At 39.8% G+C, this 27,582-nt stretch overlaps 2 protein-coding genes across 2 annotated transcripts in view; both read right to left on the bottom strand.

The window, feature by feature from the left end:
* Nucleotides 1-27,582, bottom strand: part of ttn.2 (titin, tandem duplicate 2) — a 180,173-nt gene that overhangs the window by 133,853 nt on the left and 18,738 nt on the right. Inside the window, exons 13-36 of the mRNA XM_036572840.1 lie at nt 26,697-26,872; nt 26,375-26,602; nt 25,261-25,499; nt 24,883-25,136; nt 24,609-24,773; nt 24,322-24,490; nt 22,533-24,229; nt 22,146-22,427; nt 21,493-21,759; nt 21,136-21,408; nt 20,782-21,045; nt 20,245-20,505; nt 19,867-20,127; nt 19,506-19,769; nt 19,162-19,422; nt 18,816-19,076; nt 18,357-18,617; nt 18,125-18,266; nt 17,856-18,024; nt 17,500-17,731; nt 16,608-16,892; nt 16,308-16,433; nt 16,014-16,202; nt 11,083-11,133 (exon numbers count right to left, since the gene is read on the bottom strand). Of these exons, the coding sequence (XP_036428733.1) occupies nt 11,083-11,133; nt 16,014-16,202; nt 16,308-16,433; nt 16,608-16,892; nt 17,500-17,731; nt 17,856-18,024; nt 18,125-18,266; nt 18,357-18,617; nt 18,816-19,076; nt 19,162-19,422; nt 19,506-19,769; nt 19,867-20,127; nt 20,245-20,505; nt 20,782-21,045; nt 21,136-21,408; nt 21,493-21,759; nt 22,146-22,427; nt 22,533-24,229; nt 24,322-24,490; nt 24,609-24,773; nt 24,883-25,136; nt 25,261-25,499; nt 26,375-26,602; nt 26,697-26,872 (6,777 nt within the window). The remainder of the gene's footprint in view (nt 1-11,082; nt 11,134-16,013; nt 16,203-16,307; nt 16,434-16,607; nt 16,893-17,499; nt 17,732-17,855; nt 18,025-18,124; nt 18,267-18,356; nt 18,618-18,815; nt 19,077-19,161; nt 19,423-19,505; nt 19,770-19,866; nt 20,128-20,244; nt 20,506-20,781; nt 21,046-21,135; nt 21,409-21,492; nt 21,760-22,145; nt 22,428-22,532; nt 24,230-24,321; nt 24,491-24,608; nt 24,774-24,882; nt 25,137-25,260; nt 25,500-26,374; nt 26,603-26,696; nt 26,873-27,582) is intronic.
* Nucleotides 48-10,061, bottom strand: LOC118809488 (titin-like). Its single transcript, XM_036572866.1, has one exon. The coding sequence runs from the start codon at nt 9,786-9,788 to the stop codon at nt 2,646-2,648; it is 7,143 nt and encodes a 2,380-aa protein (XP_036428759.1). The 5' UTR covers nt 9,789-10,061; the 3' UTR covers nt 48-2,645.

Below are 27,582 nucleotides of genomic sequence, written 5' to 3'. Positions count from 1 at the left end.
GACATGAATGCCCATAAAAGAGGAAATAAATGCGTTGGACAACAACATTTTTGTTGTAACTTTATTGACTTATTTTTGTCTAATGTACACAGAATTACATAAAATGCACTGAACTGACACTAATTTATTTACTTCTTAAACCACTCTCTTTTTGAATTACTTCTCTATTTCTTTTAAAGAAAGTTCATTAAACAGGCTTACGGTATTCCAAGATCCCATTGCTACTACACTGTTTAAACACTTTTTATTTACAGTTAATTAAATGTGTTGTCTGTAACATAAAAATGTGAACCTGTTAATATGTAATATATGGTTGCATAACAACTGTTTCACTGTAAATCAATGTAAATGAGCTTTGCGTAACACTATACTATTTGTTCTGTAGGATGTAGTCTTGTACATCAAATCTGTTGAATAATGTTTATAATTATTATTTTCCAGGTCAAACTAATTTTAATAACGTTAGACATCCTCGTGTTGATATTCTTAGCAATCTGCAAATGCATTCAATACAAAATGAAACAAAGATAAGAGAGTGCAGTAAATGCAATTAAATATAACCAATAATATTGATTAATTTACTCTAACAACAATAATAGCAAAAGGGGTAACACTTTATTTTAGAGTGCTACTATTGCAGTGTAAGAAACAGTGAAACTATAATTAACTAACTATTGAATAAAGAGTAGTGAGCAGTTATACTGTTCTGCATATACACCAGCTGGACACTTCTCTAAGTACACCTCCTTGTATCTACACTTTTTTCATTTTATCAGGTCCACTTACTATATAAGTGTACTTTGTAGTTTCAAACTGTAGTCTGTCTGTTTCTCTGCATACTTTGTTAGCCCTCATTCTCAGCACTGCAATGACACTGATGTGGTGGTGGTGTTTTAGTGTGTGTTGCACTGGTGCGAGTGGATCAGACACAGCGGTGCTGCTGGAATTTTTAAACACCTCAGTGTTGCTGCTGGACTGAGAACCAAAAACATCCAGCCAACAGCGTCCTGTGACCGCTGATGAAGGACTAGAGGATGACCAACACAAACTGTGCAGCAGCAGATGAGCTATTGTCTCTGGCTTTACATCTACAAGGTGGACCAACAAGGTAGGAGTGTCTAATAGAGTGGACGGTGAGTGGACACAGTGTTTAAAAACTCCAGCAGCACTGCTGTATCTGATCCCCTCAGACCAGCACAACACACACTAACACACCATTACCACGTCAGTGTCACTGCATTGCTGAGAATGATAAAAAAAGAAATACAGTCTCTTCTACCATAACTGTTCCAGTATGACCCACAAGTGCAAATTTTGTAGGAATTTCCACAACCCAGTTGAAATAAATGAACATCACTTGTTGAGATTATAGCCTGGGCCAGGTTTTATGGTCATAATTTAAAGATTTAATCTGTACTATACATTTTTGTTCTATCAAAAGGTGGTTTGTCCATTCAGCCTTTTTATACAACTTAGATAAATACTTACTACTAAAACATTTGTTCGTTTAAAACATTTACTTGTGTTAAATACATTTTTAGGTTAAATGGACAAACCATTTTTACAGAGTAAACATAATTTTGATTGAACTCTTTACTCGGCAGGTAGTTAACTGTAGTTACATTGTTTTTTACACTGTAACAAGAGCACTGTAAAATAAAGTGTTAGCCAAAAATGTTTCATTTAACTCGTTTTACATTATATTGTTCTGTCTACATGCAATGCAATAGTCAAGTTACTGTGACGTACAGTACAGTATTTTAATTTTTTATTCTTAGAGCATAACTCAAAATGATAGTTTAAGACAATGTAATATTTGAACTTTATTATTTATATGGATCTGGATGCAATTTTTGAGGGGAAGGAGTCATTCAGTGAGGCATTCTGTGTCAATGTTCTGTGTTAGAACTGCCAATGGCTAATTACCTGAAGAAAATATTTCTTTACTACAGCTAGTCATCAGAGTTACATTCAAAAGTTTGAACACTCCCAGTCAAATTCTGTTTTGGTGATTTTTAGGTAAAAGATGTAAGAAAATAAGAACTTAAATATGGTGCACTCATTTAACATACTGAAAAAAAAAAAAAAGTATGTATGTGCCATAACGCTTGTACAGGCCACATTTTTTTTTTTGTTAAATTAAGTAAATAAACAGCGATTTTGTATTAAATGTGCAGATTCTGTAACGAATGTGTTATTTTCACTTAGAAAATCAACATGTCAATTTACCAGGGTGTTCAAGCTTTTGTATGAGATTCTTTGGCTGAACATCTGCTTCTAATCTTTTGACAAATCTAATTAATGTTCATGCACAATATTATATAGCCCAGAAAAAGAAAAAAAAAAAACAGGTAAAAGAAATTTACACTTAACACTACATGTATATAAATATGAACAATTTAGAAACATCTACTCACAACTAAGTAACTATAATAAATAAAATATCTGCAAGAGACAAACCCTGCAACAATAGATTAGGCTTCAAAGCATGTTGCATATGTTGTGCAGAGGACTATACACAATATCACAATAATTTACATATACAATACATGAAAAATAGTGACAACTATGTCTCTATGAAAGACACACTTTACAAAATAGCAGTCCTGTGGCAAAAAAAATCACTTTGATAAACTGTTGGTAAATTAAAACACTTTTAGCAATGACATTGTTTCAATAGAGCCCGTCTGGTTTTGGATAACGCATTTGAATTCACCAGCATCACTTTGAGCTGCATTTGTTATAAGCAGATTGAAATGCCCTGGAGCTTTTTCCTGGATGATGTATCTAGGATTTGTTATTGGAGCACCGTCTTTGAACCATTTTGCTGTAGGGTTTGGTTTTCCACTCACTAAACACTGAAGCAAAACTGGTGTCCCTACTGCTGCAGTGACATTCTGCAGTGGGATTACGCATTTTGGGGGTGTTTCAGTGACCTGAAAATGAAAAGTACACATGTTTGTTGATTTGCCTTTGAATTCTATCTTATCTTCTTTTGAGGGCTCGGCAAAGACGTCAAAGTTGATGCTAACGTATTTCTCTCCCTGCTCACTCACCTCATTATCAGTCATGGCTACCAGTCTCACAGCTTTCTGAGACTCATCGGCTTCCTGTTGGAACTCAAACTCAAGCTCAATTTCTGATGTTTGTTCGCCATCAAACGATGAATTTCCAACAACCAAATCAAACTTCTGGGGCTGAACTTTGGCACTGCCTAGAGACACAGCAGTGAGTTCTCTCCCCCTAGCTTTTCCTGAATATGCTTGTGGATTCAATACCATGAGAGTTGCTCTACAAAGTGTCTCACCAACAACATTAATAGCTCGGCATGTATAAATGCCACTGTCATGTGTATTGGCTTTTAGGATCTTGAGAAAATGGTTATCACCATCAGAGCTATGAAAGTACTTTTTCTTATCATGGGGGATCTTCATATTTCCTTTAAACCATGACACTACTGGTGAAGGGATTCCCATCAGAGAGCATTCGAACATTACCGTTGTATTTTCAGGTGTCTCTATGTCACATATTGGGTTGATGAAACGCGGTGGCATCTCTGTAACCTCAAATGCTATTTTCAAGTCATCACTTTCTTGTGTTATAAAATCAATGGCGCCTTCCTCATACACGCTTGGAAGAACATCGAGAGAAATAATCATACTTTTGTTGTCGGCTGTGTATTCTGGGATAGTGACAATTTTCACTTGTTTCTCAAACTCCTTCACTTCATTCTCATCCAGTTCAACCTCTAATAAAATCTCTTGTGGGGAAGGAGATCTTGATGAATCCTCATCCTCCTCAACATCAAATTCAATCACATGCTGATGGGTGACTGCAGGTGGTGCTGGTATCATCCTTGCCTCTTGAGATATCACCACAACCAGAGCAACACTTTTTGCTTCACCAACATAATTAACTGCTTCACAGATATACTCCCCTTGATCACCTTTTGCTATGTTCTGAATTTCCAATGCTATGTTATCACCATCTCTTTCAATGCTAGTTCTGTCATCTGGAACAAGCTGAGTTTTGTTTTGGAACCATTTTACCTCTGGAGATGGCAGTCCAAATACTTCAGCACAGAATCGTAATGTGTCACCTTCATACACTCTTCTCTTGGTAAGAGGTTTAAGAAAGGCTGGAGGAATTCCTTGTACCTTCTCCTGAAGGGCCCCCAAGCCTAATAAACCACGGCCTTCTTGAAGAATCATGCTCTCATCAATAGTAAAAACAGGGGGAGTTGTTTCAATACCTTCATCATCCGGGGATCTAAGAAACTTATCAGAATATAATCCATCACTGGAGCTGCTTGGGGGTCTCTTGTGTTCCACAGGAGAAAATGGATACTCAGGGGGTGTCATAATACCACCTGGGGTCTCAGTAGAGGTGTGGAAAGATTCAGGTGATTTAGGAAATTGGGAAATTTCAGTGGATGAAGCTGGAGTGTAGAATCGCTCAACTTCTGCCATCTCCTCGCTGAACGTGCTTCCAATTTCAATAGACATCTCAGATTCTGGAGACAAGGGCCTTCCCCAGTCAGATGGTGGGTTATAATAGTCATAAACAGCACTAAAGGTTACCTCTTCCTCCTCAAGTTTGCTAACACCAGCAGCACCTAGTCTGGCAACTTTTTGCTGTTGTTTTTGTGGACCTCCCGTTATAAAGTCTTGAGCAGTTAGTTTTGAGGCACCTTCACTTTTTGGTTTTGATATGTCTGACACTTCACTCAAAGCACCTCTTTCTATGACTTTTTGGCCTAAATCAGTACTTGCCATCTTTCTGAAATCCATTTCAGCACCCTGAATGCTAACTGTGCTAGATTTTGATGAAACCGCATATCCCTTTATTTCCGGTAAGATTTCTTGAGTTGAAGCAGCAGCTTCCTTGATATGACTAACGCCTGGTCTAACAAAGGCTCCTTCACTTCCCTTTTTAATCACTTCTTCTACTGCACTGTCTTTTGTTCTAGGGTTACTAGCACTGCCAGTTAAGGTCCTCATTTCCTCAGGTAATATAGCCTGAGGTCTTATTAAAGTAGGAGACTGCTGAATCTCAGTGACTTTTGCAAGGGGGACAAAATGATGCAACTCACTGGATGCTGGATCTGCAAATGACCTGTCCCTCACTGATTTTCCTTCAATGGACTGTGCGACATTCTCCACAAAGGCTGTCTCTGTAACATCTAGGGCAATTCTTCCTGGGGATGCCTTGCCTGGAACTAAAGAAGTAAGCTCTGTTATATCACTCTCTCTAGGTTGCAATGAAGAGGTTAGTCCTTTTCCAGACTGTTTAATATCAAGTGCAACTTCTGGAATGTCCTCCATAGGGTATGCAGATTCTACAGTTGATTCTACAGTTATATCTTCTGGCTCTACTGTGGGAGACTCTGGTCTCTCAAATGCCTTTTTTAATCTGGATACTTTCACCTCTGCCCCTGAAGACTGCAAACCACAACCAGTTATAAGGGGTACATCAGACACAGCACCTTGCTTAACACGTGGGACTTTCGGTACATCCTTTTGCAAGATAAGAGGTTCATCGGACTTGCTAGCACCTTGCAACTGCACAGGATCAAAAGTGAAACGCTTCACAGAAAACTGAGTAGTGTCTTCACCTGCCGTGGACTGATCTCTAATCTTATAGACACCCTCTTCACCCTTTTTAGTCAGTACAGATGAAGGACCTGAGAATGTTTTTGCTCTAACTGTGGGAGTATTGTCAGTTGAAAATCCAAGTGATCTTGCCTGCTCACCCATTTCTAGTGTTGCAAGAGACGAAAATCCAGAGTCTAATGCTGTGGAATCAAAGGACACATTGGCTACACTTTCAACTTGTCCGTGCTTGTTTGTGGCAGTGCATCTGTAAGTTCCCACATCAAGATAAGTAAAATTATAAATGTAAAGCCGGTAGCTTTTGTCATGCTCTTCAAACTTGTATTTGTCTGTATTCAAGGGATCGAGAGCAATGTCATCATGCGACCATATGACATTAGGTGCTGGTTCGCCAAGTATTATGCATTCAAGCATGACTGTTTGTCCATCTGAGCAGCTTATCTTCTCTAGCTCTCTAAAAATCTTGGGTACCTCACCAACATCATCAAAGGAAAATGTAAACTTGTGCTTCAAAGTTTGAGATGTGTTTTCATCAGATGGAGCCCCAGCTATCTTTTCACTAGGCTCAACTGTGTCTGTCACCTCCTCACTAATATCTAACACTGGTGTTGGAGCAGTTATCCTGATTTCTACTGGAGATGAGTGAATGGAGTCGTCAGAGGTGCGAGGAACATGGATGACTGCCTGCGGTACCTGCAATGTATATTTTTTGTCAAGACCAGGAGCTAGGAATGACTCAAGTTCTTCCTCCATCATTTGTTCTTCAGACAGTTCTGATTCTTGTGTCACTGTAACTTCTTGAGTTGTTTCAGGCCAGATCTTATGCTCATCATCAGCTACTTTAAGTGTGCAAGAGGTACTCGCTTTTCCATATTTGTTTGAGATATTACAAGCAAATACGCCCTGGTGATCATATGTTGGATAATAAATAGTCAGCGTTGAGGAATTGGCTCTGATACGTACATCAAAGTCTGGATCTCTTATTATAGGCTGTCCATCCTTAAGCCAGGAAACAGAAGGCTGTGGGTCTCCATAAAACTGGCATTTTAATTCGGTCATTTCCCCTCTTCTTACTTCAATATTTGGCACTAATGTTGTGACAAAAACTGGTGCACCAGATTTCACAGTGCTCTCAACAACCTTTTTTGGTTTGAAAGTAGTAGTTTCTTGTTCTAAGAGCACTGTTACATCTTTTGCTGCACCATGACGAGCCTGACCTGCAACTTTATCACAGGCAGCATACTGGCCTTCAGTCACTTTCTCAATGTCATGTTGAGGCAAGTCACTACGAACAGCATGAGCACTGGTTTCATCAGTAAGTAAAGTTTGCATTCCTCTGAACTGAGAATCTAATCTAGGCATCCTGCTGGTTTCTAAAACGGCATCAGTTTTTTGAGTCGAGGGTTGCAAATGCTCAGCCAAGGTCCAATTAGATTCTAACTCAACATTTTCCTCTTGCTCTTGTTCTGACAGAATGTCTTGCTGCCATTTTTTTATGCGTGTGGCTAATGCCTCCTCCTCACTGACAAGATAGTCACTTTCGGTTCGCAACTTTTCATTGTCTTCACGAGAAATACCCTCAAGCTGGATTTTAGAACTGTCCACCCCATAGCCTTGTGTGGAAACATCAGTGAAAAACATCTCCTTTGGTGTTCTTTTCGACAATGACTGACTCTTTTCGGGTAACTCAACATCTTTGTGTGCTGTAGTTTCCTTAGGACTCTCCATAACAGCAGCCCACTCAGGCTCCAAGGCAACTGCATGCTCTTGCTCACTTAAAACATCCTGCTGCCATTTCATTATTCGTTGAGTCAAGGCCTCCTCTTCACTAATATAGCGGTCACTTTCATTTGTTAACTCATTAATCCTCTCGCGTGATAAATGCAACTCTTTCTGAGACATCCGTTCACTTAGACGCTTTTCTTTTGGTGATCTTGCAACTTTTGTAAATGAAGAATCTCTCTGACTGATCCTTGGTTCTTTATACATTTCATCTCCAGATCTGTGGAAATGAGATGCTTTTTCTGGTTCTTCTTGACACTGTTTCCATTTCCTTGCTGGTTGGATTAAGATGTCCTCCTCGCTCACCAATTGTTCAGTCTTATGTTTCATTGCTCTTTGTTCTTGTGACAAAAAATGTTCACTCGGTGTTTCACTCCCACTTGGAGGCTTTTCTGTGGTCAAAACCTTTGTGAATGATGACTCTTTCTCAATTACTTGTGCAGGTTCTTTTCTGTATGTTTCAAACTCAGGTTTATATGGTTTCTCCTTAGACCACTCTGGTGTAACAGTCTTTGTGTGTTCCTGTTGCAGTTTCATTGCTTGGTGCGTTATGGCTTCTCCCATACCCACTAACGGCACACTCTCACTTTTTAACTCAGGCATTTCTTCTCGTAATCTCTTATCTCTTTGCGCTACATGCTCACTTAAGATTTTTTCTTTGGATGAGGATCTTGAAATCTTTGTGGCTGTTTGAGAATCTGTTTGAGTTTTCACCTTTGCAAGTTCTGCTTCGGGTTTATGAATATCACGTGCTTTCTCTTTAGACCAATCAGATACCACAGCTTCTGTGCAATCTTGTTGTGTCTCTTTTCCACTTATTACATCTGCACTCTCATGTTGTAATGCAATTTTTTCTTGCAAAAAACCCAACTCACTATGAACTAAGGGTGTACAGGTTTTTGTTGCTGGTTTATGTATTTTATCTTCAGGTTTATAAGTATGGGAGTCTCTTGCTTCAGACCATTCAGATACTTTTGGTCGATCTAACTGCACATCTTCTTGCCATTTTCCAATGCGCTGAGCCAAGAACTGATCTTCACTCTCTAAACACTGGCTTTCTAAGTTTTTCTCAAGGATATTCTCCATAGGCATTCCTCTTGGCTGTACCTTTTGGATGGGAATGTTTTTACCATCATCTTGTGGAACATCATCACTAAGGAATGTTTCTTTCACTACTTTTGTCCTTGATGATGCTTTGAATGCACTCTCCTCATGTAATGTTTTAACCTCTTTAGTAGTTTGGGAGGCTTCACCTGCCTCAAGCCACTGCAACACAAAAGGTTCCTTTGCCTTCATCTTGGTTTCCTCGTCCCACTGTCTAAGATTAGCATCATCTCTACCAGCCAAATGTTCATATTCTTCTTCCTTCACTGCCTCTTCTTTTAACACAACAGCCTCATCCGTTTTTATTTCAGATGCACCAACTTTAGTTTCCTTACTTTTGACCTCCACTAGAGGGAGCTCACCTCTCATCATTTGTATCGCCCTGGCTCTGGACTGAGGCTCAAAGGAGTGCTTTGCTCTTGGCTGTGGGGGTTCAACAGTCTGTGCTCCAAGTCCAGTAATTCTTTCCAGCCTATTCTGAAAATCTGCTGAATATCTACTCACAGTACCCTCACCTTGTTCACTTGGCCGAACAACATGCTGGACCTCTGGCAATGAGACCGGCTTAGCTCTGAGCCTTTCCGCATAATCTGTGTAACTCGGCTCACTCGTGACTGACTCCAGATCAAACTCAGAAGAGGACATTGTAGATATGGAAAGCCTCTTTTTCTGTTTAACAGCTTTTTGCAGGAGAGTGAGCTTTGCTCTAACCTCTCCATGAAGACTGTCTGTGTCACTAAATCTATCACTGTACCGATCACTGCATCTATCACTGAGTTTATCACTGAACCTATCACTGTACCGGTCATGACCTGTAAATCTGTCACAGTAAATGTCACTGTAGCGGTCACTGAATTGCTCGTGTCTTTCAAACATAGGGGGAGGGGAACGAGCACGTTCCGAAGCTGTTTCCAGCTTACTGCCCTTTTCAGGCGCTCTTGATGGGGATGCAGTCCGGAAATACATTGTGCGGTACAGAGCACTCTTAGGTCTTACACGCCCTCTTGGTTGTCCCTTAGCTTTTTTGTCAAAAGGTGAACCAACGCATCTAAGGTCTACTCTGAACGCTCTCTCCTTTGTTTGATCAAGTAATGAATCTAAGCTTGAGTGGGATTTGTTTGAACGTCTGGACAGACTTACATAATTGGCATCTTGCTCCTCTCTTAATGACACAAGAAGTGATGCTGTGGATTCTGCCGATCCCTCTGTATTAATTGCCATTACTTTGTAACTCCCTGAGTCTTTATCTATAATATCATTGATTGTCAAACTTGTTAAGTGCACATGCATTTTACTCACTGTATGTATTCTACGACGGTGCTCCTTTTGAATCTGTCTGTTATTATGAAACCATAATATTGTGGGAGCTGGTCTTGCAACTAGCTTACATCTAAAAGCAGTTACCTCCCCCTCCAAAACAGACCGAAATTTCAGCTTTTTAATGATAGAAGGCTTAATATTTTCATTCCCAGTCTCTGTTACAATACCAACATCTAAAGCTTCTTCAGGATCTGATAAAGGACCATGCAGCTGTCTTCTTTTTTCGGTGTATTCAGTTCCTTCATTATAAAACAATTCTGTAAGAGAAGGGAGACAAAGTTCAATGCCTATGCCTACCATGCTAACTAAAATGTATTTAAAATCGAATATTAATACAAATATTAAACACATGCATCAAGTCACAAAGCTATGAAAAAACAAATTCACTCACCATATTTGTTCGAATAAACGCAAGACTCGATTCTTTAATAAAGATTCTGACACGAAAATGTCTTGGTGTTTTGTTCCTTCTTCTGTGGACATTTCTTCAAACAATAAATAAATTTCTTTTCAAAGCGTTAATATATCCAAATAAAACCGACCTTCGAAAAAAAGATTCTTAGATATTTACCTGGTGTATTTATCCTAAAATATTCCTTACCTGACTTGCAGAAAGATGAATAAACGCCCTTTCTAATCCTTAGATTGGCGGTAAATTGTTCAAAACATTTAGAGACTACAAAGATGAATTGTTAAAGCAGCTCTAGAATTGTATGAGAAGGCGTTTATTCGAACTAATATAGTTTAGAGGTATAACCGTGTTATTTAAAAAGCAAACAACATTAATCACATACCACTATCTGCAAGCCAGTCTAAGAAATATTTGCAGGAGGGAGTTCCAGATGCAAGAAACATAGGAAGCAAGTAAAAGATGTGGCTACTTCCATATCTTTTAAAGAATTATTTCCTGTGGTATGGAAACTTTAAAAGATACACATCCTGCACCTTTAATTTCCGACTACAACCAAGATATCCTTCATGCTGTATGAATAAATAGATGCAAAACTTCGCTTTTCCCAAAATGCTGTACAGCAAGCATTTTATCAGTCAAACTGCTTGCTAACTAAAAAGGTCAAGAGATCAGACATACAGATGTCAAATAATAAGATATGAAAGTGTTCCCATCAAAGAGATCCATGCAGTTTGTATAGTCAGTCATCATCAGATAGTACTGTCAAATATCATATATTCAACACCATGTTTCACAAAAGGACATTTCATTACGTAAAACACATAAAAACAAGATTCTCTGGACAAATCTTACCTTTGACTTCTTCCTCAATTTTAGTTTCAATCTCCTCACGCACTTGTGGAACTGTAAAACAGTAATTTGGGGAAATGGGTCATTTTTAGAAAAGGAAATGCTTGACATCAAAACATGAAAAGCTGGAAAAAACGTCTCATTGTAGATGATCAATGTGCAGGAAAAGTGAAAAAAATTGGCAAACATAGATACAGAAGCAAAAGATAAGAATAAGAGGTAAAAGAGGAAGAGCATGCATTGGCCAACTTGGCACTAAGAGGTGAGTACTGCATACAGCTTCTACTGCATTAATAGCTTTGCAAGTGTAAACTCCTTCTTGCAGTGGACCAACATTTTAGGGCTAAGTGGCACACTGAACCATCCTGTGACATTATATATGTAGGGGACTCCTTGACAGTTTTACTGTTATGTAGCCAAATAACTAAAGCAGGGAGGCCACCATTCAAAATACAAAAAAGAGTTACATCCTCCCCTGATTTCACACTGGATTTGGGGGATGTTTTTCGAAGAAAGCCAGGTGGAACAATAATGAGTTCCCCTGTTTCCTTGATGGGCACAAGGCCAGTGTTACGACTTGTTTCCTTTGGAGCTTGCACAAGAGGAAGTCCCCTCTCAAGGCCACTTGTTTTGACTGAAAGAGTGGTTTATAAGTATCAACTTCATGACACTCGTAAGCTGACTGAGAGATGCTCACAGATTCTGCCTTTGACTTTTCTTCTGTTTCAACAATAAAATTAAAGAAGAAGGTAGGTCATTAAGGTCAAGAGAAACAGAACAAGTGGAAATGGAGCAATGAAGACAATAGAAGGAAAGACAACGAATGATGATCATGATGATAAATTTATGAAGTGTAAATAACTAGCATCAGTGGGGCTGATAGAAGACACAAGATGGATGAAATGGAATGGGATGCTTTGATAGTGTATATCCACCTTCCACTTTGAGCTGTGTAGAGGTTCTCTGGGTCTTGCCATCTTTACTTTTAATGAGACAGCTGTAAATACCCTGGTCCTCTGGTTGGACATTGTATATAAAGAGTGATAAAACATTTCCACTTCGCTCATATTTGATCCTCTCTTCAGAAGCGAGTCTTCTACCATCATGGTACCACACAAAATCAGAAAGTGACTGAGGGTCAACATAGCAGAGAAATGTAGCCATTTCACATGATTTTACACTCAAATCAGTCAAATTTTCTGTCCCAAGCGGATATTTGGGGAAGCTCGCAGTGCATTCTTCCAAGGCTTCCTCTGCAGCTTCAGTACTTGAAGATTTAAGACCCTTTTGATGTTGTTGACCTTCCAAAGATAAATACTGTGGCTGGTCTCTTGTTGAAAGTATATCTGTGTCCTTAGTAAATGGAGTGAGGTATGGAAATTTTACTTCGTGACGGCAAGAAATACTGTTAATTTCATTTCTGGATGAGGCTAATGGCTGTTGAATCTCACCCCCTTTTTCATCAAATTTTGACCATAACACTGGGGATCTCTTAGCTGTGGTTTTAAAGACAAGAGTATCACTTGACAGGTCCTGATCTTTTAGGAGCTCCAGCGGATATTCATGAAGAACTTGTTTATGGTCACCAAATGTTTGAGTCTGTGTATCAGACTTCTTTATAAATGATTCTTCTGACCTCTCATTAGGAAACTCACCACTTCCTTCAAATGTCTTTATAGAAGATTTTTTCTGCAAAATAATTCTAGCAGTGCTCTCATCCTCTGCCAGTTCACATTTTGTGTCTTCAGCTATCACAGGGACATGAATACTTGCTGCTATGGAACCCCTCTCTGTAGAATGTCTGCAAGTGTGCAATCCAGGGGCCTGGTCTTGCAAATCAGGTTCTTGGACAGGTAAACATGGTTGGTCTTTTGTTAAATCTATGTCTGTGATCTTAGTAACTGCAGCATGATCTTGTAAAGACACTTCTTCATGCGAACCAATAATAGCTCTCTTACTTGACATTTCAAGGGGGGTTGACTGCTCCCGAACTTTGTTTTTTTCTTGATGGACCTCCAAATGTGTTGGTTTATCTCTTGTAAAAAGTATGTCTGTGACCTTGGTAACTGTAGTTGGGTCTGGTAAAGTAACTTCAAGAGAGTCAGTAGTTTCCTTACTTGACCTTCCAGAAGGGGGTAACTGTTGCTGAACCTCAACACCTCTCTCAGCTGATTTTGACCATGTCACTAAAGATTTTTCAGGTGGAACTGTAAGTCTGGGAGAATAGCTTGGAGGCTTTTTATCTAGTTGGACCTCTAAATGTGGTAGTTCATCTCCTTCTAAAAGTATGTCTGTGACCTTGCTGACTGTGGTAGGTTCTGGTAAAGTGACTTCAAGAGAGCCAGTAATTATCTTCCGTGGCTTTCCAGAAGGGGTTGATTGTTCCTGAACCTCATCACCTTTTACAACAGGTTTTGAAGGTCTATCTGACATGGTTTCAAAGACAAGAATATCACATGGCAGGTTTTGATATTGAAGCTCCACAGGTAAACTTGGTTGGTCTCTTATTGAATGTCTGTCTGTGACAAGAGTAAGAGCAGTGGGGCCTGGTAAAGTCACTTCTTCATGAAAGCCTATAGCAATGCCTGTACTTGATATTCTGTAAGAGGCCAAAGGTTGCTGAATCTCAGCACCTCTTTCAACTGATTTTGAACATGTCATTGAAGAGTTTTCAGGTGGGCTTGCAATGCCAGGGGAATCACTTGACAGATTTTTATCTAACTGGGTCTCAAAATGTGATGGTTCATCTCTTGTTAAAAGCATGCTTGTGACCTTGGTAACTGTAGTCGGCTCTGGTACTGTGACTTCAACAGAATCAGAAATTTTCTTACTTGACTTTTCAGAAGAGAGTAACTGTTGTTGAACCTCAACAGCTGATTTTGGCCATGTCATTGTAGACTTCTCAGGCAGGGCTGCACTGTCAAGAGAATCACTTGGCACTTTTTTATCTAGTTGGACCTGCAAGTGTGGTGGCTTGTCCCTTGTTAAAAGTATGTCTGAGACCTTGGTAACTGGGGAAGAGTCTGTTAAAGTGACTTCAAGAGAGCCAGTAATTCTCTTACTCGGCTTTTCAGATGGCGTTAACTGTTGCTGAGCCTCAATATCTCTTTCAATTGATTTTGAAAATTTCACAGGAGGTCTGTCTGGTGTAGTTTCAAAGAGAAGAGTATTGAATGGTAGTCTTTGATCTGGATCCACAGGTAAGCTTGGTTGGTCTCTCACTGAAGGTATATCTTTTACATGAGTAAGAGTACTGGGGCCTAGTAAAGTCACTTCTTCTTCATGAGAGCCTACAGCAATGTCCACACTTGACCTTCTTGGAGGAGCCACTGGTTGCTGAACCTCAACATCTCTTACAACAAATTTTGACCAGAACACTGAAGATTTATCAGGAAGGGTTGCTAAGTAGGGAGAATCACCTGGCAGCTTTTTATCTTGTTGGACCTCCAAATATGGTGGCTCATCTCTTGTTAAAAGTATGTCTGTGACCTTGGTAACTCTGGCCGGGTCTGGGAAAGTGGTTTCAAGAGAAGTTTTTCCAAAAGGGGTTGATTGTTGATGAACCTCAACACATTTTGCAATTGATTTGGACCACATCGCCGAAGATCTCTCAGGTGTGGTTTCAAAAAGAGGAGTATCACTTTGCAGATCTTGATCTTGTTGGATCTCAACTAGATGTTCATGTTGTATGCATTCATGGTCATCAGATATTTGGGTTTGTAGACTGGTTCTTTTTGTAAAAGATTTTTCCATGCTTGACACACTTTCATTACAAAGATCTTTAAAGGACTCATCTGAGCAATACAAAAGAATATGTTAGACAGCAAGTAACTCTACCACAGCATACAGCAATATACTGAGCAATAGAAAGGATTAGGTTAGACAGAAAGTAACTCTTCTACAGCATACAGCATGCAAAACGGACAGTAGAAAGGTTTGGCATCTAGTGTTATAGAAAACCAATTATGGTGAGAAAAGTCTGGAACTATAACGAAGACAGCAGAGTGGATCACACTTCAGAAAATAATGTAGGTTGCTTTTACCAATGGAAAACATGAACGTCGGTCTATTAAAAGGTTTAACTGTGTGAAGTTAGTAAAAGTGACCAAAAAGTCTCACTGAGAAAAATCAATGAGAGTTTTCAGCTAAGAAAACAATGTGAATCAATAATTAAGCATGGTGTGTCATTCCAAAATAACGGATCTAATTTTATCTGAATTACCTTCTCTGGTTACTGCAAGGGTTGATGTGCAAACTGCCTCTCCAGCGGCATTGACTGCTTTGCAAGTGTACTGTCCAGCATGCTCAGAAAAAGCATCAACTATTATTAATGTGGCAGTGTTTGTCATTTCATCAAAATGAAAGACAACATTTTTATTTGGCATAACAGGTTCCTGGCCATGAAACCAGCTGATCTCCGGTTTCGGCATGCCAGACACACAAGCGTGAAACCTGGCCACTTCCCCGTGAGGCACAGTGCAGCTCACAATGGGCTGAATAAAAGTGGGCCTTTGACCAATAGGCTCCTTCTTTACACTCTTAATGCTTGTGGAGAGACTGGAGGAGGCATGCCACTGAGATTCTTGAGATGTTACATCCATAATTTTTGTTTCTCCTGTAGGGAAGTATAGATTTGTGTACAGCCGTCAGGCATAGTGCAGACATTCACACGTCTTTCTTAGCAATGTAATCTCTGTGAGAGTCAGTAAGCTATAAAAGACTTTCCTAGTTAGATAAATTTGTATTCTTGCAGCATGTGAAGTGTGTCCAACATACGTCCAATATGTGTTCATAACTAAATCACCATAATTGAACAATATAAAGCAAAGCATCAGTAACAGATTGAAATGCAAATATCTGTTGCCATTACATCTAGTAGCAAAGGCATCATTGTCATCATACAAACATGCTATTAAAAGCAATGTTCAGCTCACCCTCCAGTTGCAGCACTGCAGAGCAGGAGACCATTCCAGCAGAATTGCGAGCGACACAGGTGTACTCTCCCTCATCTTCGGAATAAACTCTGGCAATCTCAAGCTGACAGATATCATCGAACTGAGACATTCTGAAGAAATTTGACTGTTTGATCTCCTTCTCTTTGCAGTACCAAGTGATAGTCAGATCTAGATTGGACACCACCAAACAAAAAATGACCCATTAATTGAGAAATTGTGAATATGAACAGAAGCATCAATATGACTGTCTGCCTGCATGTAAGACAACCTTACCCTCTCCAGTCACCCTGCACTGGAATCTGGCAGACGCTCCTTCTTTGGTAGAGGTGTTTTGTATTGGAGATATAATCACAGGTGGGGATAAGGGTGCACCAGTGTCAGGGGAAACAACCTCTGGAACTACACATGAGGACATTCATAAACAATATTATTAAAATAACTTCTTGGGGTTTTTTTGGGCATGAATTAAGAATTAATATTTTCTTGGGAAACCAGCTTCTTATGTTTATACACAAACTTATTTTTGACAAACTATTTTCACCTGGTGTCTTAACCCAACTTATTTCAATGTACCTTCAACGTTCAGTGTGGCAGAGCTGGTGGCCTGTCCATAGTCATTTCTTGCCTCACAGTTGTACTGAGCTGCATCTTCTGGGAAAACCTCAATGAGCAGCAGAGCGTGTTCATTTCCCTCTCTCAGGAACTTGCACTTGAATCCAGCAGACAGTGCCTGAGAGTTCTTGTACCAGGTGACCTGGGGCTGAGGGATGCCGGTCACTTCCACAGAGAAGCGTGCAGGTTTGCCAGCTTCAACAGACAAAGGCTCCATGTGTCTGATGATCTGAGGAGGCTCAGGGACTGAGGACAACAGATCAGTGATGAGGAGATGAGGAGCAGTCCTGAGTGTAAAAACTAACATTTTGGAATTTATTTCATATCTTGTGAATTTAAATGGCAATATAAGTGGACTCACAAATCTGTTTCATTAACCAAGAACACAGACTTTTCTATCTTTGACTAAATAAAATAGATCACCTTAAAGGCAGAAAGCAGACTGATTAGCTAGTGAGACATAAACCATCAGTTACAATGTGTACCAGTACTGATGTATCCTACATAGCACCCTTGCATATGTTTTAGAGGTGAAGCTTACATTGGAACACTAAAGGAAAAGACTGTATCCATTGGCTGCTGAGCTTCAAAATAGTTAATTTCAGTTAACTTCTTTGTGAAGGCACTATGTAACAGAGTTAGGGAACTGAGGGCTGGAATTCAGCACTGTTTGCTGATGTTCCTGCTCTAACACACTAACTACACCTGGCAATTAACGGATGAGTTGAATCAGGTGGGTTTGGGTAAGACACTCACAAAACTGTACCTCCAGGACCAAAGTTCCCAGATGTTTACAGATGAAGTATCAGTATTCAATATGGAATTACATTATTTTATAACAGTGAAGGCTTACTGTTGACATGTAGCGTCACAACACTCCTGTTCTTCCCAGCAATGAAAGTATATTCTCCTGCATCACTTCTGTAAGTTTCAGTGATTGTCAAGCGATGGATTTTCCTGATGGTCACATAATTGAAGCGCTTATCAACTGTGAACTGAATTTCAACACCGTTTCTCAACCAGCGGCCTTCGATGTCATCTTCATTGACTTCAAACTCCAGAGTAGCTCTCTGCTTCTCAAGCACCTGGAAAAGGATACACATTTATAATAAGCAAATATTATTAACCACGACCATGTATTCTGGCAAGCTCATGATGAATCTAAGAGTCACTAATGTTTAAGGAATGGATCTGTAAGTCAATATTTACCGTTATTTCTTTCTCAACAGGTTCAGTAATGCGGACGTCCTTGCCCTCCACTGTAAGGTGAGCCTTGGAAACACTTGAGCCAGCAACCACGGAGTACTCGCCAGCATCAGACATGCGAACAGTCTGTATCATCAAGCGCTGTATGTATTTGTCTGTGGAAACTTTATACCTGTGCAAGAGAGTAAAAATGTAGGTCAAGACACTAGAATCACTGACAAAATAAGAAAAATCACAGAAAATCCAGCCAAGTTTATGAAGAATTTCTGTACCTTTCTGATCTCTCAAGTTCTTGGCCATCTTTCATCCATGTGACTTGAACATTAGGCTCAGAAAGCTCACATTCAAAAATGGCCTTCTTCTTCTCAGTGACTTTGATGTCTTTGATGTGTTTTGTGAACTCAATGACACGAGCTGAAAAACAGAAAACATATGGTCATGACCAAATAAGAAATGTATAAAAGTTGCAAAAAATTAGCTGTAATCGGTTAAATTAGAACTTACCCTCAACAAACAGCTTGGCGGACGTCTCAGCAGATCCAGCTACAAACTTATATTCTGCGCTATCACCGAAGTGCACGTTACGGATGGTGAGAGTGTGAGTGAGCTGTTTAGAACGGGTCTGGCATCTGTCAGTGGATCGAATCTCCACGCCATTCTTCAGCCATTTGTAGGTGATGCCCTCATAGTTGACAGTCACCTCAAATGTAATGGTGTCCTTCTCTTGAGCATTGAGGTCTTTGAGCATCGAAGTGATGAGTATGGCTATAAAGAGAAGAAGGAATAGGTAAAACAACCATAAACTTTCCTACAATCTTAATTCTGATTTTGCGTTCTTCATTGGACTCATTTTAACTACTTCATTAATCAGGAATATATTCACATAACTCAGCATGTTTTAGTATCATTAAGCCACACTGAACAGTAGGGAAAATAGTACTTTAGAGAACTAAGAATACTTACGGCTAACGGTCAGAGTGGCAGAGACTCTGTCATTCCCACACACAAAGGTGTACTCTGCAGCATCATCTCTGCTGGTGTTCATGATCTTGAGTTGGTGGAGCTTGCCCTGCACCACAATTCTGAACTTCTCACTCATCTCAATCTCAACCCCATTTTTCAACCAGGTGGATGGGACATTGAAATGTGAAACTTCACACTCAAATGTGGCCACCTGGGTCTCTGGAATCTCCACATTCTTCATAGGCTTGGTGACCCTTATAGCTAGAATGATCATAGCATTATATTAATTTTATGTTCATTATAAATCAATTGGAAAATGAATTGTAAACATTTGTATTATACTTACACTCAACATGTAAAAATGCACTGCACTGCATATGTCCCACTGTAGCTGTGTATTCTCCTGCCATGGTCTCATCAACATTAGAAATTACCAGTTTGTGTGCTTTCCTTTCTGAAAGTATCTGGACATTTGCACTTGGCTTGAGCTCTTGGTTCTTGAACATCCATTTAACTGGGATATTATCATGAGATAGGCTCAGCTCAAAGGAGGCAGTGTCATTTAGCAGGGAAGTCACATCTTTGGGCTTCTTCACAATTTTAATTGCTGAAAAATGATGCAAAATTTTGGTCAAACACAGGTTACCTTATCCATGAAATACATAAAAAAGGGGAAAGAGATGTACTTACTCTCAACATTCAGTCTGGCATTAGCAGAAAGTTTTCCTAGTTTGAACCCATAAACTGATTCATCCTGGGTGTTACAGTTTTTGATCTTCAAGGAGTGAACTGTGCCATCTACTGTGATCTCATATTTATCACTTGGGACAATCTCAACACCGTTCTTGATCCACTGGGACCCTTTTACATCCAAATGAGTGAGCTCAAGGCTGAACACTGCCTCCTGTGTCTCAGTGACAGTTTGATTCTTCAATGTCTTCTTGACTTTCACGGCTATAAAAAAATTCAAGGTATACAAGTTTTATGACTACATTTTTAATGTATGATGAAACAATGCAGAAAGCCTTCATAAAAAACCAAATATATGTACCTTCAACCCTTAGGTTGGCTGATGTTTTGGAGGTTGCAACCTGGTAGGTGTACTCTCCAATATCCTGTGGTCTAGTGATAACAATGACAAGGCGTCTTACAGCACCAATCTCTTCACTCCTGATGTTTTCGCCAAAGTCAACATGGTGTCCATCTTTAATCCACTTGCCCTCTGCAGTGGGGTTGGCAACTTCACACTCTAGCACAGCAGTCTGCGACTCGGCAACTGTTAAATCTTGCAGGGGTCTGTTTATGGCACCACCTGTTGAAGAAAAACATAGCAAGACTTTGAAGAAGCATCTTCACAAATTACTGGTTTTCAAAATTAACAAGATGTGCATGTTGCTCAAATGAGCTAAGACAAAACAGAATGTCTCACCTGATACAGTAAGTTTTGCACTTGATGTCTTCTCACCAGCTGCAAAAGTGTAAGAACCTTCCTCATCTTTCATGACATTGACAACAGTGAGCCTATACTTCTTATCCTTCGACTCAATCTTATACTGTGGACCAGCCTTAAGAGGTTGATTCTTAAAGGTCCAGAGAGCATCAATCCCAGCATGAGATAACTCAACCTCAAAGGTGACATTCTGGGTCTCGGTGCAAACACGGTCCTCCATGTGCTTTATGATGCTGACCTCTGAATAAAGCAAAAGGTAAACTTAACACTTGATCACAACCCAGGTTGCACGTGTTATTAGAATCATAATCTAGATGTTTGTTTAGTTCTTGTTTGTTGCATTTTTAGAGATTTAATTAATGTTGGTCAGTTATTTATTAAACAATTTTTAATGATATCCTAACAAAGCACTACTTAAAACTAAGAACGTTTCTACAACTCTAACATGAGAATCTTTGTGCAATTTATCAATTTATTTGAGAGTATGTACCTTACATACATCACAGAAGTACTTACTCTCAACAGAAAGCTTGCACGATGAATCAACTTTGCCAACAACCAGTTTGTAGTGTCCTTCATCGGAAGCATAGGTCCTGTTGAGTACCAAGCGTTGTTTTGATCCCTTAGCAACCATCTGGACTCTGTCATCAGCCGTCAGCAGCTTGTCATTATGGTACCATTTCACTGAGCTAACATCAGCAGCTGAAATTTTGGCTTCTAGCACAGCCTTTGTGCCTTCCACTGTACTAACATCCTTCAGTGGAGATATAATATTGATTGCTGTAGGCAAAAGAGGCAAAATAAAAGTTAATTCAAGTTCATGTTAGGTAAAATTCAAACCAACTGAAACTGTTGCCAACAGAGACTTACACTGAACAGTTAGTTTTCCTGTAGTGGAAATGTCTTGAGCAGGAACAACGAAGGAGTATGCTCCAGCATCATCTCTGTTGACATTTTCAATAAGGAGCTTGTGTACAACTTTGTCAATTACAATGTGAATCCTATCAGTAGCTGAGATGGGTTGATTATTCTTCATCCAAGTTCCTTCCACGTTCTCCTGGGAGAATCGCACCTCCAGTTGAGCAATGTCACCTTCACAGACAGTCAGGTCAGAGAGGCCTTGCAACAGCGTAACAGGGCGCACTGTAACAAGAAAAGACAATTGCTCATGTCGTCCCTCCTAGACATCACATTCAAAATGATAGGATATTTATAACTTCTACTTACATTTCATCTTCAAGGAGGCGCTTGTCTTTAGATCGCCCACTTTGAAGGTGTATTTGCCTTGGTCTTCTTTTTTCACATCTTTTACTGTCAGGCTGTAGCGGCCACGACGTGAGGACACAACGTACTTTAGGCTTGGAGTGATCTCTTTGTTCTCAAAGTACCAGGTGCCTTCAGCATCCTCACGTGACAGCTCACACTCAAATTCTCCAGCATATGTCTCTGGTACCTCAATGCTTTCCAGATTCTTCACAATTTCGAGTGGTGCACCTACATAATATCCCACCGGTTATTAACAAACAGTTCTGATATACAGATCAGCACACAAACTGCTCTATACATTCTCTCAGTCCATTTCATCACTTCCACTGTTAAAGTCCCAGGGAACACAATAAAACATTGAACAAAAGTGTATGATTTTAATATTTAGTGGTACAGATAACAGCTAACTCAACTGTTAGCTTTCACTAGATAATCTCAAACAGAGAGAGACCATGGGAAAACTTTAGTTTTGTTAAAGCTTACATACATAAGCATTACCCAAGTTTAGGTGTGCCCAGTTTAAACTGAAAAGGAGAATCAGATTTACCTAACTAGAAAGAAACCACATTTTAGGCACCCTGGGACTTTAATTACTTAAAAGGTATAATGCTAACCTTCAACGTGAAGTTTGGCAGATGTTCTTATTTGCTCATCCTCAACAACAGCACAAGTGTACTCAGCATCATCCTCCATGTTTATAATCAGCACAGACAGGAAGTGCACCTTTCTGTCAGAGTGCATCCTGTACTTGTCCCCAGAGAAAATCTCTGCATTGTTCTTCAGCCATTTGACCTTGACGAAAGGCTCATTTGTCTCACATTCAAAGGTCACCATGGTGTCCTTCTCTTTGGCATAGACATCCTCCACTTCCTGTGTAAAGCTTACAACTTGCTTGGCTGAAAAACAAAAAATCCCAGCAAAATAATGAGTGAGTTTTTGGCAAGTATAAATTTAGCACAACAGCATGTAAAGCACCAGTCTATAATACTACCAATACACACCTTGTACCAACAAGAAGGCATGACTTGAGGTCTCCCCGGCAATATTAATGGCTTTTACCATGATGCTAGCTGAGTCATCAGCTGAGACATCTCTAACAACCAATTCACAGACATGGTCTTCAGGCCAATACCAGTAAATGCGGTCAGATTTTTCCAGCAAGATTCCATTCTTGAACCACTGGCATTCTGGATCTGGTTTCCCAACAACTCTGCAACGGAAGTGCACCTCATCACCCAGGGTGACTGTCTGGCTCTGAATTCGTTCTAAGATCTTCGGTGCCTCCATGCTTGGAGACAGAGTTATTTTCTCAGGTCTGATTGTAGGAATGGTAAGTTTGCGTTCCTCTTCCATTTTCTTCTTTTCAGACTCAGGTATCTCCTTGGTCCAGTGCAGAAGCTCCTCCTTTCTCTTCCTTAGCATCTCTTCATAGGATTCATCCTTTTTGCGAGATTTAAACTCTACTGAAGAGATTGCCTCGTAGTAGCCCTCTTCAGTTCTGCGTTTGAATTTGCTTCTCAATTCTTCTGTCTCTTCTGTTGGCCTCTCATGAACAACCCTCTCAGCTCTCCTCAGTTTGACGACCTCTTTGGCCTGTGATGCCTCTGCAGGTTTATCCACTTTCACAACATCAAAGGATACTCTGCCATGTTCAGGACCAGGACCCTCCGGAGCCTTTATCTCAGGGGCACGCCGCAGAATTGATCTGAAGTCCTCCCTCTGTGTGATCTCCAGCTTTACTGTGTGCTCAGCAGTGCCCTCGGGGTTCTCAGCCAATACTTTGACATCTCCTGAATCATAGGACTTACAGTCTGTAATCTCAAGATAGTGAATGCCATCATACTGCAGTCTGAATCTTTTGCTCTTGCGAATAAGCTGTCCATTGAGGTACCAGTTGACTTTTGGAGTTGGGTAACCAGTTACTCTACAACGGTATTTTGCAGTTTCTCCTTCCAGTACTCTGATGGGTTCTGGAAGCAAGACAATTTCTGGCTTAGTTTTTTCTGTCATGTCTTCTCCTGTGACTCCTGAAGGACCTCCCTCATGAGCAATGCGCTCAATTTCATCTATTCTCGGTCCCCTCCTACCCTCTGGTAACTGGCTTTCCTCAACAAGACTCTTTTCATCTTTCACGATTAGGGTAGCAGAGGTCTGGTCAACACCAAACTTGTTGGTGGCTCTGCAAGTAATAACACCACTGTCTCTGGAATAAGCAACTTCATAATCAAGGCTGCAGTAACCAAACTCATTGACCATACGTAGTCTGTTAGCAGCTGCCAGAGGTTTCCCATCATGCAACCACTCAACAACCATTGTAGGGTCACCTATGGGAGTCAGTCGGCAATCAAAGTGCACATTACCAAAACGCTTGAGTCTGACTGAAGTCAGTTTCTTTTTGAAGTGAGGCTTCTGCTGCTTCTCTTTGTCGTAAAGGTCACCCTCCTCCCATTGTTCCTGACCATAGCGGAGATGTAGGGGCTCCAACTCTGGTGCAGCAATTTCCTTAGCCTTATAAGTTCCCTTAGGGATGATGAGCTTTCTCTCTGGTTCAGGTTCAGCGAACTCCACCTCAACATTGACTCTGCAGCGTGTGGTATCTCGGCCAGCTTTGTTAATAGCTGTGGCCGTGTACCATGCACTATCAGAACCAGTAGTTTGGGGAATCTTGAAATGTGCCTCTCCCTTAGTAGCCTCAATCCTGAAAAATGATAGCATTTCCAGATTTGTAAGTATACTAATAATAGTAGTAATGAACAATACATCATAAAACTTTAAAAGCAAGGCACTCACTTAATATTGGGGTACTTGTGAGGAGAGATGATGTCACTGTTCTTCAGCCAGACAATGTCAGGGAGAGGGTTTCCAATGGCTTTGACAGCCAACTCAACCAAAGTTCCTTCCTTGACACTCACATTCTTCAGTTTTTCAATAAACTGTGGTCTAACCAAATTTTCCTTAGCTGTAAATGAAATAAAAATAGTTTGCACGATGATTTAGAGATCTATCCAAAGTTTTATTGGTCAGAAAAATTATACTAAATTATTTAACATAGTGTTAATAAGGAAAGTGCATTTTACCCTCTACAGTGAGAGTCATAGAGACTGAGGTTTTTCCAGCTCTGTTCTGTGCAACAACTGTCCATTCTCCAGAGTCTTGAGCCATGGCAGGAACCACAATCAATGACTGTGTTCCATCTTCCTTCACCACAATCTTGTGGGTGTAGTCATTAACCACTTGTTGTCCTTTATTAAACATATTAAATAAGAATGAAAAAAGTTATTTTTTTGCCCTGTCATCACATTATGTAAACTAAAAACACAAAACAAGATAAACTACTATCAAAGTAATTACCATTGTGGAACCAGAAAGTGTCAGGCATGGGTCTTCCAACAACCTTCAGATCAAATCTTGCCGTTTGTCCTTCAGAGCACCTGAAAGATGATGGCTTCATGACAAACACAGGTTTGTAAAGTCTTTCCAGCTGGGCCTCATCTGTCTCATCCAGCCTGCGAGCAGGTGAGCGACCAGGGGAACGGCTAACAGAGCGTGCAGGGGAGCGTCCAGGAGAGAGGCTAATGGACCGTGCAGACATTGGGGATTCGGACCTGAAATAGGAATTGAAAGAAGTTGACGACTAAACATACAGTCAATATACACTGCCTACAACTTTTGTGGTAACCTATATACCATTCAATAACAAACTCTGATATTACAAAAAGATAAACTTACTGTACTCTTCTCACTGCCTCTGCCTGAGGATAATAAGGCTGAGCAGTGGCTGTAGACTCCACATAGAGTTTTCCAGAGCTTACAGCATTACCCTTCATGTTACTTGCTAAAGCTGTATAGACTCCTTCATCTTCTGGCAGCACCACAGGAAGGCGCAGACTGGCCCTACCATCCTGAAGAACCTCCATCTGATAACGGCCTCCATGCTTGATGCGCTTGCCATCTTTGTACCAAGCAATCTGTTTAGAAATTGGGAGGAGTAGGGGTAGGTTATGAGCTTAAATGCTTACAACATGCATTCTGTAACAGGATTGCTAAAACACAAAAGCATGGAATTAAAGAATTCAAGAAATTAAAACAGGGATTGTTCTGCCCAAAAGTCTTATATGACTGTCATGTTTCCATCTAAGCCTTTTTAGTCAACAAATTGTGCATCACAAGAAACCTTGCTTGAGATGGAGATGTTTTGAGAATTGTGATAAATGCAATTTCAAGGTGCTTTAACATGCACAAAGTATCCTGCTCCCTTTTCCTGGCTTTGTTGTTTTAATCCAGAAGCTTTATGGCATGACCAGTAAAGTGGAACATTGCCGCGATCCTTACAGTAAAGCAGAACAATATTCAGTGCTTTTACAAGAGAAAACAAGTCTGTTTTACTACTCGCATACTGCTCTGAAAAACACAGACTCAAAGTATAATAACTGGGCATATTTTAAGTGTGGCTAGTTTAAACACCTTTTCAAAAGGCAGGTAGTTTAACTGGGGTCAAAACATGGTATTACAAATATTAGAGTTCTTCACTTCAACTTTAAAAATAGTTCCACCATTGCAGAGATTTACATTGCTTGTTAACTTCTGTAAATGTGTGTCACTGATGCACAATATGGAAAATATCTGATTATAGCACCTCTATGACAATAACAACGGATTGAAATTGGATCAGGCTTAACTTTAATACAGTAGATAGAGAAAAATAGTTTAAATGAAGATAAAAAAAAACAAAACAAAAATTGTTAGCATAACTGCATTTTGTAAGGCTAAGTGGGTCCCTCAAGCTTTCCTTCTTTATCACTGTAAAGACAAATAAGATGTTACTAGTAATGTAATGCAGTACCTTTGGCACAGGATTTCCTTCCATTTTGCAGTGGAAAGTAACACCCATTCCCTCCATGATTCTGTAGCTTTTGACAGCCGTGCTGATTGAAGATCCTGCAGCCTCATGTTCAGCCACAGTAATCATCTCCTCTCCATCTTCAGTCACCAGTTCCCGGTATGTAATCTTTAGAATCCTGATCTCAATCTCTTGAATTATTCTCTGCTCCAAAGCAGAGATTTGGAATTCCTGTTAATTAATTAATTATTATTAATTTAATATTTGCTTTATGTTGTGATTGCAATGAATGTACAGGAGTTATTAACCTAAAAATCATCATTACCCTCTCTGTGATGAACGTCTGCATTATCTGTGCTTGCTGAGCCATCTTCCTTTGTATGTCATATTCACTTACGACCACAGGGGGCACGTCCGCCACTTTGGGCTCCTGCACCACTGCAGTGGTTACTTCTGTTTTGTACATCACTTCCTGTGTTTTGATGTATGCCTCATATTCCTCTGTAAAATGGCACATTCATATAAACAGTTAGTTTTATGGACTTTTGAGATTTTAATATTAACTCTTTGCTGCATGCCATTGCCATGTGTATTTTTTTTTTCTATTTTTCTGAGGTACTGAAGACTTTATGTAAAAGCTACACTTTTTCCGATAACATGCCTTCTTTTTGCAGTCAGTACTTCTTTTTTTCTCAAACCAGATGGTAAACTCTAGCATCTGAAGCACTCTCGAAGTGTGTAACTATTTCATTATTTATACAGAATAACTTCGAGAAAAAAACTGAAACACAACCTGTGGGATGTTAACATTTCTATTTCTTAAATAAAACCAGTTTGGGTGCTATCATAAAATGATCAAATAAAATTGTTGCCATATGGCAGCAGCATGCAAAAATAATTCAAGCACAATCTGTGAGAAGTTATCATTTCTATTTCACAAAATAAAACCGGTTTAAATTATATCAGATTTATATAAATTGATAAAATATTGTTAGTGAAATATTATATTATAACATATTGTCGCTGTCCAAAGAAAAACTCCAAAACAGGAGAGGGCAAAAACTTTCTTTTTTTAATGTAGGTCAATGTAAAGATATTTTATTTCAAGTAATTTTAGAGCATTGCTATTGGTCCATTCATCATGAAATTGTCACACAATGTAAAGGACAGCCACTGTGTTCAAATGATGCAGAAAACTAAAAATCAACAAA

The sequence above is a fragment of the Colossoma macropomum genome, unplaced genomic scaffold, assembly GCF_904425465.1.
Source record: "Colossoma macropomum unplaced genomic scaffold, Colossoma_macropomum, whole genome shotgun sequence".
Taxonomy (NCBI): Eukaryota; Metazoa; Chordata; class Actinopteri; order Characiformes; family Serrasalmidae; genus Colossoma; species Colossoma macropomum.
Note: the sequence above shows the minus strand (reverse complement) of the source record. Positions and strands in the feature narration are given on the sequence as shown.